General features: G+C 44.4%; 1 protein-coding gene and 1 long non-coding RNA gene across 2 annotated transcripts in view; one reads left to right on the top strand and one right to left on the bottom strand.

Moving 5' to 3' along the window:
- Nucleotides 1-2,924, bottom strand: part of ISM1 (isthmin 1) — a 75,488-nt gene extending 72,564 nt beyond the window's left edge. Inside the window, exon 1 of the mRNA XM_058563226.1 lies at nucleotides 2,753-2,924. Coding sequence (XP_058419209.1) covers nucleotides 2,753-2,890 — 138 coding nt within the window. The 5' untranslated portion in view covers nucleotides 2,891-2,924. The remainder of the gene's footprint in view (nucleotides 1-2,752) is intronic.
- Nucleotides 2,925-6,315: 3,391 nt separating this feature from the next.
- Nucleotides 6,316-11,028, top strand: LOC131418159 (uncharacterized). Its single transcript, XR_009222862.1, has 3 exons — nucleotides 6,316-6,641; nucleotides 9,729-9,833; nucleotides 10,529-11,028. It is a non-coding gene; the product is annotated as an uncharacterized LOC131418159 (long non-coding RNA).
- The last annotated feature ends 3,762 nt before the right edge of the window (nucleotides 11,029-14,790 follow it).

The following is a 14,790-nucleotide window of genomic DNA, read 5'->3' as shown; positions in this document are numbered from 1 at the left end:
GCTTTCTTTCTCTTGTAGCCAGCATGATGACTTTACCAAGGTACAAATATTCTTCAAAGACTTTTACACTACTAAATAACAAAAACAAATTAAGCATCTTCTAGCAAGGCAACGTTGGGCAAGTTACCTAACCTCAGTTTTTTATATGAAACAGGGATAACTATCATACCTAATTCATAGGATTTTTGTGAGGATTTAACAAGTGAACATATGTAAAGTGCTAAGTGCAGTGCCTGACACATAAAAAGCGCTTGACAAATCTTAGCTGTTATTGTTGTTATTCTTACTGCTATTTTATTGGGTGTCCTTGAAATGTCAAAGCCACCAGATCTTAAATAAAGGTGTTTCTCTTTAAATGATCCCAAATATACCACAATTTGGGTCAATTACCCACCATTGTGTATTTCTGACTTCAACTTCATATTTTAGAATGTTTTAAGTAGATATAACAACAAAAATAATGTTGTATAAGGATTGATTAACTTTCTGGTTGCAAAGAACGATTTTAGCAGCTTAAGATATCACAGAGCCCTCAAATTTAAATGGAGTTTAAGAAAGGTTAAGAATATCCAGTCAACAGAAAGAATACAGCGTCCATATTTTGTTTTCAAATACACCTGCTACTAGGCTTCACTTTCTGGGGCCTGAAAATGACAGACTAAGGCATGTCTTTTGCAGAGCTCCTCACTCGGCAGAACATACCCTCTCCATTTGAATCGTAATGCCTTTGAGAGTCAGAGGGCCAAAGAAATAACTTTTAGTCAGGAAGAATATAAAACTTTTACAATAACAAATTACAAAAGAGAGTTAAAATTATGAACGAAACTGTTAAACTCATCATTCTGCTTGGGTAAGTGCCTCGAGTGGACAGATTAGCTGAACACTATTACAGGATCAACTGAAGCTGGTGGATTAGCAGCTGCTAGGGACTCAAGATATTCCGAGGAGCGATACTCTTTCTAAATCCCCTATTTCTTCTGCTCTCTTGGGCAGTTCTTCAGCCAAAGGCCCTTCTGAGAATTTAATCCACTTCCCCTCTGCCGTTGCCACTTCCACCAGCTGCTTCTCTCATTACCTTGCTGTTCAGGCGGAAAAGGCCAACCCCAGGTTATTCTAATGATAGCAAACACCTCATAAAGAAATCTGCCAAGTTTACTTTTCCATAGAACATCATTTTTTACAACTTTTCATGAGTCCACGAGGAAAGAAAGCATCATATATAAAATATGACTTCCAGAAATCTTGAAGATATTAAGAATTATTCCTACAGTGTCAGACTGGTGGGTGTACCTCAGTCTATAGAATGGCGGTAACTTCCATTCCCCAAAGGAATCCTGTCAGTCTGTCACTGTACCTGCTTTCCCACAGGAGAAGATAAGAGGGGCCCCACAAAGATAGGACATTTTCAGAAATGGCCCACATTTAAAAGAACTTGAGACTCTGGGATGTGTACTTATCCATTGTTGGTTTTGTATTCGTTTGCAAGGATCAACCTTGCTTTAGTCTATAACACCCTGGCAGAGAGAAAATGTGGTGAAATTAATCAAGAATCTGGAATCTGCGAACTTTGGCAAGTTTCTTAACCTCTCTGTACCTCAGTTTTTGCATCTGTAAAGGGGGGATATTAACAGTATAGTACCTCATTAAATCAATTAAATTCTGTAAAGCACTTAAAACAGTAGCAGGTAGTAAGCACTGCGGAAGTATTTAAATGAATTCTCTCCTTAACCGTGGAGTTTTTCGCAACAAATTACATAAAGATGTAAAAAATAAATTAGCAGGGGCAATGACTGTAAAGACCTTTGAGAACAATGAATAATGCTTATCTCGACATTGCAGAGTAAAGAGTTTTGGAGGGGCTCGTTTTAGGAGCCAGAAAATTCCCGCTGCTTCCTGGGAAAATCCCTGCTGACTTCTACCCATGCCCCGTGTTGACAGTTGTCACACCCCCAGACCCAAGGAAAAGCGCTTTCCAAGGCAGCGGCAGGAAATCCCTACCTGGGCAATCCTTTATTCGGAAAGCAGAATTCACCTTGTGTCTGACGCCCACTACCCGCTCCCCAGTCGCGACCTACTCCCCTGTCTTAGAGCTGAACAGATCATCAGAATCCCATTCCTAAGGCGACCTTCAACAGGGGCAGAACGCTAGGAAGAAGTCTGTGCCGTATGTTTAAAAGCCCCAGGTAATCCCAAACAAGAGACTTGACTCGGCACCCTGTGGGAGGCATGGGGACCGCGTGGGCGAAGAGAGCATGTCTGGCCGTTCTCCTCGACAAATTATTTCCTGACCTTTGGCATTGCTTTCTGAAGGGGCAGGCTCCCTCGGGTTCTTTCTCTCAAACCCAGTTTGGGGATATCATCCTATAGTTCAAGTCTGCTTCCGCTCCCCCTTCCCCCAGAATAACATCACTCAGCGTCTAAAGGGCAACCAAAGACTGGCAGCACCCCAAAGCCAACACAAACATACTCCACGCTTCCTCCGCCCATCCCAAGCCTCGCACCCCCCGGCACGTGACCCGTGACAGACCTGGAGGAGGGGGTCTGCCAGACTTTGAAGCCGGGTCCAGCGTCCAGGCACATGGCCCCGCTCCGCCTCTGCCTGAGACAGGTTTTCCCGGCAAAACTGCTGCCAAAACAGTTGCTCTTTGGTGGGACGGGGGACCCGCCTCCTCGCGTCCGTCAGGCGCTAGCTCAGCACCCCGCCACCCGGGTCCCCGCTGCCACGCGCGCCCCTCGCCGGCGGCGCACTCACCTGCAGCTGGGTCCCGGTGGCGTTGCCCGCGGCCGCGTCGGGCCGGTCCGCGGCTCCCGAACCGCGCAGCACCGTGATGTGCAGCGTGAGCAGCAGCAGCCCCAGCAGTAGCAGCAGCTCGGCCGCCAGGCGCACCATCCTCTTGAGACGCGCGGCTTTAGGACCTGGCGCGGCGGGCGGCGGCGGCGGCGGTGGCGGTGGCGCCGGGGGAGGAGGAGTCGGAGCCCGGGAGCCCGGCAGCGCGGCTCCCGCCTCGGCCACCGCCGGGGCCCCGCTCCCCGGGCCCGCAGGGCTGGCGCTGGGCGCGGCGGGGCGCGCCGGGCCGGGGGAGCAGGAGCCACCGCCGCCGCCGCCGCCGCCTCCGCACCACGGCGGAGCCACGGCGGGGCCGGGGGCGTCCAAGCCGGCTGCTGAGCAAACCCCGGCGCTCCCCGGCGTCGGCGGCGGCGGGGACTGGGGGCTGCCCGGGACCCGGGCCGGGCCGGGGACCACCCTGCGGGCAGGGGGCAGCGGGGGCGGCGGCGGCGGGGCGGGCGCAGCCGAGCCCCCGAGTGCACATGGGCGCCCCAGATGTGGCCGCGGCGCCGCAGCTGGAGCGGGAGCGGCCGCCAGAGGAGCGCGGGGAGGAGGAGGAGGAGGAGAAGGAGGAGGAGGAGGAGAAGGAGGAGGAGGGCTTCAGTGGCGGCCCGGAGTTACCTCCACGCTTGGCTCCCCCGCCCTTGCCGCCCGGAGCCACTCACCCGACGAGCCACCTCCCCTCCTCCCTGCGCTCCTTCGGGCCGCGGGCCGCGCCGCCCTGCCGCCGAGTCCTAGGGTGAGCCGGCTCCAGATGGGGGCCCCGGGTACACGAGGTTTGTCACCGTTTGGAGGTGACCTGGGTGCCCCTTCGGGGTCCGTGTCCGCCTGCCGGGCTGTGCCAAGTGCGCGCCACCGCTGCCGAGGTCGCTGTGGCCGGCGAGGGCAGAGCCCTTGTGCGCACTGAGGCTCGGGACTGTGGGTGGGTGGGGGTGTCTGGGCGAGTTTAGAAACCTTTATTGACACAGTGGAGTTGGGAGTTGTGGTGATGGAGAACGGAGGAGGCGCCGGACAAGCCAGGTGTCTGTCTGCGACTGTGCGCCCCTGCCTGAAGCTGTCGTGCGTGTGAATGAGGGGGGTGATAAAATGTCGTTCCAGAAGAGCCTTGACACTTGCTTCTGGGTGGTGGGCCGCCTCTCTCGGAGCACCGCTGCTTACGCGCCCGCGGCGCCCTGTAGAGCTTGGGAAGGGAGGCGAGTCGAATTCGCTGGGCGTCCGTCTGGTCCAGCGCGCAGGTGTCGCGGCGGGAAGCTGCAGGGGCGGGGTGTCCGCGGCTCAGAAGCACAGAACGTAGGTGGGGCACTGGGGGTAAATCTCAGCTCAGGCAGTCGCGGGTCGGAGGGCTCATCCCGGAGGCGCCGTGCCCGGCGGGGACCTGGGGGCTGCCGTCGCACAGCCTCCGCTCCTGGGCCACCGCCTCATGACCGCGCTGCACCCTCGGGCTCCCGCGCCCTGCTCATGCCTTGCAGGGGGCAGCTGGCGAGTAGAAGGGCTCCCGGGTCGAGCCGAGGGCGCGGGGTCCTCGCCTGGGATGCAAGAGAAAACGGGGTCCAGAGGAGGGTTCAGATCACCGCAGTGGCATCGCGCGTTTCCCTCCCTCTCGATCTTGCCCTGGCTCCAGCCTGCCCAAAGTGGCTCGGAGTGGCGGGCGTGCTGTAAGGCTCGGGTCTTTTATATTGCGCTTCCTCCGCCTCCCAGCCGGTTTCCTCCTTCCCTCCTCTGTGCCCGCCCAGCTCTTCCCTCCCGGCCAGCCGAGCCCCCAGCCTAGGCATTCTCACACATCCATTTCGCAAATTTCCAAGCCCATCTCGCATCCTGGACTCCAATGCCGCCGGGATGGATCCTCCCGATTCTCTCTTGGTGACTGAAATTAAATAAACAAACAAACCTTTCTCGCCGACACGCCCCTCCCCCGCCCCGTGTCTGCCCTCCTCCTCCCGGTCCTACAAAATGAGGAAAGATTCTTAAATCAACCATCCTTCGGAGTTCACATCTTGGCGCAAAGCACCTCAGCCAAGTCTTACTCAAATTAAGACAAGAAACACTTTCATCATTCCGAAAGTTCCTCAGGTCACCGTGGCATTTTGCAGAATTTAAATAGCTGTGGTTAAGGAATGGTGTGCTGGTTGGGTTTATTTGTGTCAGGGCAACGAAAGGCTAGCTGCCCCTTTAGAGTTGCCATGAGCATCTTTAAAGTTCTAACCAGCCATGGAGTCTTATTAATAAATTGGCAGCTTTTTATAAGGCACTCGATATCTTTTCCTTTTCAGTATTTTTGGGGGGTGGGGAGAGAGGAGGGAGGAAGGGGAGATGTTTGGAGGGAGTGCTTGCTTTGGCGTTTTAGGTGGCCGGTCCTGTCAGGCATCTTAGTGCAATCTCCAGCCTCTAAAATGCCAACAATTGTCAGCTGGAGAGATGGGGGAGAATCTGAAACAATAGACCTTTCGTGGTTCAGATGGGAGATCAAAGAGGGTTACCCCAGCAGCTTTCAGATCCCACAAGTATCCTCCTGTGTGTTTTCTAATTAGAATCACTCAGAAAGGAGGGGAGGGCGGGAGAATCAGCACATGGATGGAATATATAAATTAAGATCGCAAACAAGAATCCTGTAGCCAGAGAGAGTTTAAGTCTGGCTCTAACCCCCACTTGTGCCAGATTGTGGTGTGGGCACACAGGGACAAACGACTTTCCTATTGCCTGAGGCAGGCTGGTCTAAATTAGAATCCAGGCGCTGCTGTGTCCTGCATTTTCATCACACACAGTCCCCACATGTGAGCCTCAACTGCTTCTCCTCTCATCTAAAATTAACCTTTTTGGATCCTAAGGAAAAATAACTTTTAAAAAACTCTGGAAAGAAATCCTTGCAGTGAGTGTAAATTCTTGTAAATTGGTAAAGGGAGAGTTGTAGATCAAAGTCGTTGTAAAAATTGTAAATTGAATTTTGGGGACAGAAGTCATTATAAAATGTTGAACAAATGTATGAATGAATCCTATTAAAATCCTTTCACGCTGTGAGATCCAAATTCCAGGTGAGTCTGTGTTCTAGTAAGCACTCATAACTAGTATTGATAAACGTCTGTGCTCTGTGACTGAAGTTGCCAAACAAGGCTGCCAGCAGTGCTCTGCTTTTGAGGAGTTAGGGAAAACTGGATTGCAGTTTTTGTGGAAAAAGAATTACAAATTTAATAGCCCAAACAAATTAAGTTTCAAGCACATTTATGAAATTGTACCAATAATTGATGAAAGTTTGAAAACTCCTGCTTCCTTCTTCAGAGTTCCCAGAGCACCTTAGTCATACCTTTATTATTGATCCCACTATGCCTTAGTAGAATGTGTCTGTTTGCATGTCTGCCTTCCCACCAGACCTGGATCACCTTTGTGGTAGAGCATTCCAGAGCACACCGCCCCACCCCCTCCAGTATCTAGTTTTCTTCTTCTTGAGTTCACAGCTAGGGAACGCCTTCCAGCAACATTGGGTCTAGGTGGGACTGTAAAGAGCTGTTACTTCAAGGTCTGGCCATAAAACATCCCGAGTGATCATCTACACGAATTCTCTCCTTCCTTTCTACAGGGCAAAGGACTCTGGAGTGCAAGGAGCCCACATCTCTGACTTATTGCTCAAAGGAGAGCTATTGGACCAGGAATATCTGTATTTAACCTTTCACAGTGAGAAATAAAACTTTGTTGTTCAAAGCCACGGTGATTTTGGGATGTTTGCTACAACGACTAGTGTTACCCGTCCTTGGACAATCTTCAAGACAGGGACACGTGCCTCATCATCGTTGTATTTCTAGAGCAGAGCACAATGCCAAGAGTGAGTAGTTGCTCAATCAGTGTTTGTTTAATGAATGTAACTAATGTGGTCTTTATATAGACTCAACTTAATAAATTAACTCTCCTTAGAGTGTTCCTCCTATAAGTGACTGACCTGTGAATATTAACTCTTCTGTCTCTTGATTGTACTATTCTCTTATAGACTTTGTCTTTTATTATTGGTCCATTTCTTTTGCAGATAAGCTTATTTGACTGGAATATTTGGAGAAAGTAAGAGAAATTGACAATAAGCCAGAATAGCTATAGTAAATATCATTGAGGAGAACCTTATAGTCTATTATGGTCAGGATTTTATTGTCTTTATTTTTTTTACTAAAAACCGTTGCAAGACAGCAAAGAGTTGTTTTAGTAATCATAAAAAAAAACTTTTTATTATGGAAAATTTTAAATATATACAAAAATAAAGAGAATAGTATAATAAATCCTCACACACCCGTAATCCAGCTTCAACAAAACTCATGGCCAATCTTCTCTCATCTATATTCTCGTCTACTTCCTCCCTCTCGGATTATTTTGAATTAAATCCATAACATCATATCATTTCACTTGTACATATTTCAATATGTATCTCAAACAGGTAAAGGCTCAATTAAAAAAAATTAAACACATGCATACTGTATGTGAGGTGTAAAACAGATTAGAGAAGTCAAAACCAGAGACTTTTCCTGGGTGTAAGAATGATTAGCATTTAGGGATCGTGGTGGAGGCTGTTATGTGTTCACCAAAAAATGTTTCCTCTTCTTTCTGAATATACTGGGAGAATACATTTCCCAATATCCTCTGCATTTAGACACAGCCATGTGACTGAGTTCTGGCCAATAGAATGTAGATGGAAGTGATGTGTGCCACTTCCATATTTAGCCCATAAAAGTTTCCTGTGTGTGATTCTCTCTCTTTTCCCTTGTCTGCTGGCTGGATGTTTCTGCCCTGGGTGACTTTAGAGCAATGATCAGCCTGGATCCCTAGAGCAGAGCCCTCACCCACCCCCAACTCTGCCTAGAACACCCTTGCTGGGCTATTGTGTGATTGAGGAATAACTTTTAAAAATGTGTTAAGCCACTAAAATTTTGGAGTTTGTTACAGGAGCTTTCATTACCCTCGCTAATAGAGGGGGTAATGTTCTGAGAGGGAGGGGTAGCACATCTTTTCTTTTGAGAGCCAGATAGCAAATCTTTTTGTCTTTGTGGGCTACAGGGTCTCTGTCGCAACTATTCAACTCTGCCTTTGTAGTGGGAAAACAGTCAAAGACAATACGTGAACGATGGGTATGGCTGTGTTGTAATAAAACTTTGTGTACACAACCAGCAGCGGGACCACATGACTTAGTTTGCCAGTTCCTGTTCTAAGAGGCTGGCACACCTCACCGCCTCATCTTAGGTGCCATATATGAAGGAATTATAGCAAAGTGGGGTCGGATGGATTCCACTTACGAGCCGTGTAACCTCTTGGACAAGTTATTTTACCTCTCTGAGTCTCAGATTCGTCATCTGTAAATTGGAGCTAAGAGTGCCTACTCCAGGGCTGTTGTGAAGTTCAATATCACTCCCCCACTAGGGCAAGGTGAGTAGTTCTAGGTCTCCCTGTCTAACAGATGAAAGACTCCACAGTGTGTCCGTGAGCTCAGGGAACTTGTCTGTCTTGTTCACTTCCAAATTCACATTGTAGATGCTCCATAAGTATTTGTTCAATGGATGCAACTTTTTTAGAAAACTGCTGAAAACTGTAGCTGAAAGCAGTCTTAGAGGTAAACTCTAAGTCCTCCAGGAAACACAAACAAACAAAAAGCCCAAGTGTTATTCCATTAGAGTCCTTTGAACTGTGAAGGGGTCACAGTGCTCAGAAGTGAGAAAATCACCACTCTCAGAGGTTCAGAGGTGCTCTGAGGGCCTCCACCCCCTAAAGCAACAGCTAGGCTTGTGGGACACCTGGACTTTCAGCAACTTTCCGCTTCCTGATGCTCCAACACACACACACAAAATGTGTTAAGACTGAGGGGTTGCTGTGGCTCTCTCCACTTCACCCTAAGAGCCCCTAAATGTACAAAGAACCCAAGAGACCACTGAGTGTGCGACCTTCTGTGGAGGTCGAGAAACTGCATGCAGAGTGAGGGCTGTCCTTCCCAGGCACAGGCTGGAGTGGTGGGGAAATAGGATTGGCTTCTTGAAAAGGTTCATGATAGTTCTTCCTTATGTGGCAGGCTCCTTTACTGCGTCTCCAGTGCGACATTAAAATATGATGATGTCCTGTCTGTCCACTGACCTCTTCTGCAACAAGCTAGCCCTTGTAGCTCTCATCTGTATTCAAAAGAGACCCCTTTATTGCTTTTACTTGGCCATAATGATTTCTGTGAAAATTCTGGAAAGCAAAATAAAATCTCAGGGACATGTTATAGCTGGAGGAGAAAAGTACTTCATAATTACAAGGGTATATATTATCCATCAGATAAGTTTTTTTTAAACTTCTGACAAATAATTTCTAGGCAGGAAGAGAGCAAGCTATTCAGTCAAAATTGAATTTCAGAGTCTAGATGTTGGAAGGGGCCCTTCGAGTTCATCCAGCTTCCTTTTACAGATGAGGAAACTGAGGCCCAGAGAATTAAATAGACATTTTCAATATTGCAGAGGGACTTAGTGGCAGCATCAGGTTTCCCAGTTCCAAGACCAGTGCTTTTTCTATTTTTCAAGGTAAAACTTTTAAAAATTAAGGTGTGACATACATATGGAAAAGAGTATATCATAAGTGTTTAGCTCAATGGAATTTTTACTACTCAGGTCAAGAAATAGTATATTCTCAGCACCCCAGAAGCCAATTACTCAAATGTTACCGATATTCTGACTTCTATCACCAGACCTTTGAATTGTCTTTAAAAAAATTAACATAAATTGAATTTTACAGTATATTCTATTTGGTATCTGGCTTCTTGTGCTATCTTCTATCCTTCTCTTCAACTTTTTATTTTGAAAAATTCCAAACCTATAGAAAAGTTGCAAGTATAATTGAATGAACACACATACATCCTAGTGGTAGGCTGCACAAATGACCACAGTTTTTCCTCCTCTATATCCAGGCCCTTTACAATGTGACATTGCAGCTTCTCCCATGGCACTGTGAAGGCATCCACCCCTTGACTCCATGCTGGCCTTGTGATTGGCTCTAACAAAATGCAGCACAGGTGAGGTTGTGCCCCTTCTAAGGTTAGGCTTCAAGAAGCCTCATATGGTTCCTCTCTTTTTCTGTGTCTGACTTGAGACTTTGCCACTGCCATGTGAATAAGCTAGGACTAGCCTGCTGGAGGAAAAGAGTCAGGGTCCTAGTCACCGCAGCCAGCAACCAGCTATCCTCAGAAGCAGAGACACCCAATTGACCTGCTGTCGATCACAGATACGTAAGGGAACATGACAGATCACAGGAACCAGCCAGGTGAGCCCAGCCTAGCACAATAATGAGCTAAATAAATGGTTGCTGTTGTGTGGGCGTCTTTCATATAGAAAAAGCTGCTCAATACAACCCTTCACCCCAAATATTTCAGCACGTAAAAGAGATTCTCTTACATCATGACAATATAATTGTGCTCAGGACATTTACCATCGATGCAATAATATCTACTTTACAATCCAAATTCAAAATTTTCTAATTATCCCTACAATATCCTTTATAACTATTTTTTTTTCTATCCAGGATTCAGGTGAGAATCACTTACATTTAGTTGTCATTGTCATGTCTCTTTATGTCTGTCTTGAACAGTCCTCATCTCCTCCCAATCCTCTTTTTCTTTTGGTCTTTCATGTCATTAACATTTTTAAAAAGTCTAGTCCAGTTGATTTTGCAGAATGACCTTCAGTTCATACTTCATGATTGTTTCTCCAGGATTAATTCCAGATTACCCACTTTGGGCAGGAACACTGCCGGGATGATGTTGCGTTCCCCTCGGGGCATCTCATCACAGGGTCCACCATGCCGATTTGCCCAATAGTTGGAGAATCTCTTTCAGGATGCAGAGATCTTGGGTCATTTTCGTGAGGTTAAATGAGAAGAGTTTTTGATGGAGAATATGTTCGTTTGTTATATTTTTTGTATGTGGAAAGAGAAAACATGAGTTCATCTAATGTCCTGGGAACCTACTCCACTTTATTCTAAGTTGTATGTCAACCTTGTCCAACCCCCTCAGGGCAATGGGCTGTAACTATATTAGGGTGTGACTTTCCTCTATAAATCAGTTATTTTTTTGTTTACTCTAATCAAAAGTCATTATCAATTCATTCTTAATAGTTTAGCCTCAAACATTTTTTCTTTGGTAGCAAGCCAGACTTGGTGTAAGACAAAGGAGCAATAAATTTGTTATTAATCACGATTGACTTCAGTGATTTAAAAATAATATATACCATAGCTTTATGATGCATTTTTAAAAAATACAAGGAATCTAAATTTACCTAAGGAAGTTAAAAAGAGCTCAGTCAAATGAAAAAAATCAAGTTGGAAATGTTAACTCTTTTTAACAACTAAAGAGTAGTTGAAATAATCTTTTCAACAGCTCCAGGTGAGGTTATATCTGAAAGAAAACTAAAACTGGCAAATTTGCATTTAGAAGTGAACTTAATGACAGTGGTTCCTCAGCAGAGAAAGATCAAACCTATGCCTCTAAGAAGCCATATCAGAGACGTCTCCACTCAAAATAGCTTTGTGACTGACTGGTTCTCACATCTTTACTAATAAACACAAGATCTCATCACCAATGCTTGTGGCAAGGATTTCACAATGACTGGGGGTGTAGTGCCTCATTTGTGAGCCAGATGTGTCTCAACTGAAATCTGAAGATTCTCACTTGGTAAACTCTAAACAGAATGATGAAAGTTAGATGAGAAAGAGCCTTGTGGAGGAATAAGCATGAAAGAGTTGTTTACACAATTTTGGAGCTCAGATTTGGGGTGGTTGTTATTTTACAAAGGTTGGGATTTTCCTTTATTTACCTGGTGTCTAACTTGGTTCTGAAATTGTAGTTCAATTTTATCCACAAACGACAAACAAAAAGTAGTGTTTTGGAATAAAGATTTTGTTTGTTGGGGATATGAATGCCAAATAATACTTCAAAGGGATGTTTTGGTTACTGACAAAGATTGAAGGATAAACTGTTCTCACACGTTTTTGTGTGTGTATGTGAGGAAACAACGTGCAATGGTGATGTCAGGCACAGCAATATTGAAAAAGTTTTTGTGCATGAATTAGTCAGGGAAAGTAACATTGGCTGCTATAACAATCGACCCCCAAAAGCTCAATGACAATGTAATGAAAGTTTATTTCTTGTTTGTGCTGCAATACTTGAATACTTTGGTATTAGTGTTAAGTCATTGAGTTTTGGGGGGTTGTTATAATTCTGTGTGGAAACGACACCATGCATTCAACATACCTATTTTATTTTCCTCCTAAACATGCAGGAATTGTATATTTCCCAGCTATTCTTGCCGTTGAGTGGGGCCATGTGACTGAGTTCTGGCCCATGGCATGTAACCTGGCCCTTAAAGCTTCCTGAGAAGTCCTCCATATATTCTTTCTCTCTTCCCTTGTCTGCTGGATAAAGGTTCTAGAAAATGCATAGCCACTAGCTGAGAAATGTGTAGAATGATCTCCGCCAAAATACCACACATTTTCACCAGTCTATGAACAAAAGCTTGTAGTGTCATGGATGGATTAGATAGAGCAAGGGTCAACAATTTTTTCCATAAGGGGCTGGATAGTAAACATTTTCAGCTTTGTGGGACAAAGAGAAAACTTAAGGACATTACGTATGTACTTTTATAACCATTTAAAGTATAACTGTTTCAAAATGTAAAAACCATTCTTAGCTCAGGGACCATACAAAAGAGACAGTGGGCCGGATGTGGCCTGTGGGCCACAGTTTGCTGACCCCTGGACAAGAGAAATTCTAAAAGGAAATATTTGGTGCTGCAAAATTTTCTGTTTCTCAGATTCCTTCCTAAGCTGATTTTTGACTTTGGTTGAGATTTTTCAGATGACTATTTGTGGCAAATTATGTGAGAATATAGACTTAATTGAGGTTATAAAGATTATGCAGAATGAAACAAGTTACATTTTTAGGAGATAACATCTAACATAAAAACATTTACTATAACCTGAATAATAAATAGGAAATATTAGGTTACACTTCAAAATATAGTAAACCTATATGTCATTGTAAAAGGGTTCGTTTCTGCAATGTAATGCACACGTTATACCATGCTGATATTTTCTAGGTACTTTCTTTGTAACGACTACTTATTGAGATTCATCTAGTACTTTTATTATGTCAGTTAAGCACTCAGATGTTGTCTTTCTTCTTGCTCTTCCTTCCCTGCGAGGTTACTAGGTTACTTCCTTCTCTGAGAGTTTAGGTTGGTTACTTTTCCTGGTTATTGTACAACCGAATAATAATATTAATTTGAGAACCTGAACTCATGAATAGTCAGGCAGAGCCACGTAAGAGGATGTCTGCTTGGCCTGACCATATCAATCCTGACTCATTAGCTGGTATGGTAAGGCATAAGATTTTATGTATCAATTAGATTAATATAATAAATAAAAGGAGGCATTGCAAAAATGTGGTTTGTAATATAAGATTTTACTAATAAATAGAAGATATTTGTTGTAAATTTTAATCTTTTTTATGAAGCATTTTTGTAACTATAAAAGTGTTATATTTTCACCATTAAAAATATGGAAAATTATGAAAAAGGAATATTGAAATTGTGTGTATTTGTGTTACCTAAAGATGATCACTCTTGACCTTCTGGTATAGTTCTTTCCTCTTTATACACACACATACACACACCAAACACATACATATATATGCACACACAAATATACACAGCCTGCATACTTATTTAGATATTTTACATAGTTTGGGGACATAATTGAAACCATATTGCGTATGGGCATTAAAAATCTTCTAAAAGAAAACTTTTAATGGCTGCAGCATATTATCTTGTATGAATATATCATAATTTACTTAGCCTAACCTCTATTTTTGGACACTTATGTTGTACAAAATTTCCTTAATTAAAATACCGTTAAGAGAGATACTCAACAAAGTAAGTACTTATATCAATTAACAAAAAGATGTGTGTGTGAATATCTGTAGCAGCTTTATTCCTAATAGTCCACAGCTGGAAACAATCCAAATGTGTGTCAATTTTAGAATCGATAAACAATTTTCGATATATCCATATGATGGAGTTTGTTGTTGTTAATGCTAGCAACTCTGTGTACAGCAGAGCAGAGCCCTGCCCGGTCTTTTGCACCATCCTCTCACCTTCTGGCGCTGTATCAGACAGTGCTCCGCTGCTGTTCATAGGGTTTTCATGGCCAATTTTTTCAGAAGTGGGTGGCCAGGTCCTTCTTCCTAGTCTGTCTAGTCTGGCAGCTCCACTGAAACCTGTCCACCCACCCTGCTGGTTATTTGAAATCCCGGTGGCATAGCTTTCAGCATCATAGCAACATGCAGCTGCCACAGTGTGACAACCGACAGATGGGTGGTGTGGTTTCCTGACCAGAAAGGAACCGGGGCTGGGATGGTGAGAGCGCTGAATCTTAACCATTAGCCCACAGGGCTGGCTATACAATGGAATACTAATCAACAGAAAAGAACTAATGGCTGGCTGCTGCATGTAACAATATGGATGATTCTCATAGACATAAGGTTTAATGGAAAAAATAGATACAAAAGAATATATTTTGTATCATTCCATTTGTATGAAATTCAAGAACAGGCATCACTAGTCTAAGGCGGTGAGGGATCAGAATAGTGCCTTGGGAGGGGTGTAGACTGGACTGGGGCATGAGCAAGACTTCAGAGTACTAGAAGTGTTCTATATTTTGATCTGAGTTCTGGTCTATATACACATAAAAATTAATTGAGGTGTACACTTCAGATTTGTGCACTTTATGTAAGTTGTACCTCAATAAACCGAAATAAGAATGAAAATACTCTGTGATACATCTTTGAAGATAGGTTTTGACTACATTTCTTATAAATTCCTTAGTAGAATCTCATATGTTCTAAAAAATGCTATTTTGAATTAAATAGCATATTTTTTTCTAAAAGTCTATTGTCTCTTTTTCTGTTACAGTACTCTTAT

This window comes from Diceros bicornis, chromosome 19 (genome assembly GCF_020826845.1).
Source record: "Diceros bicornis minor isolate mBicDic1 chromosome 19, mDicBic1.mat.cur, whole genome shotgun sequence".
Taxonomy (NCBI): Eukaryota; Metazoa; Chordata; class Mammalia; order Perissodactyla; family Rhinocerotidae; genus Diceros; species Diceros bicornis.
The sequence above is the reverse complement of the archived record's forward strand: the minus strand, read 5'-3'. Positions and strand labels throughout refer to the sequence as shown.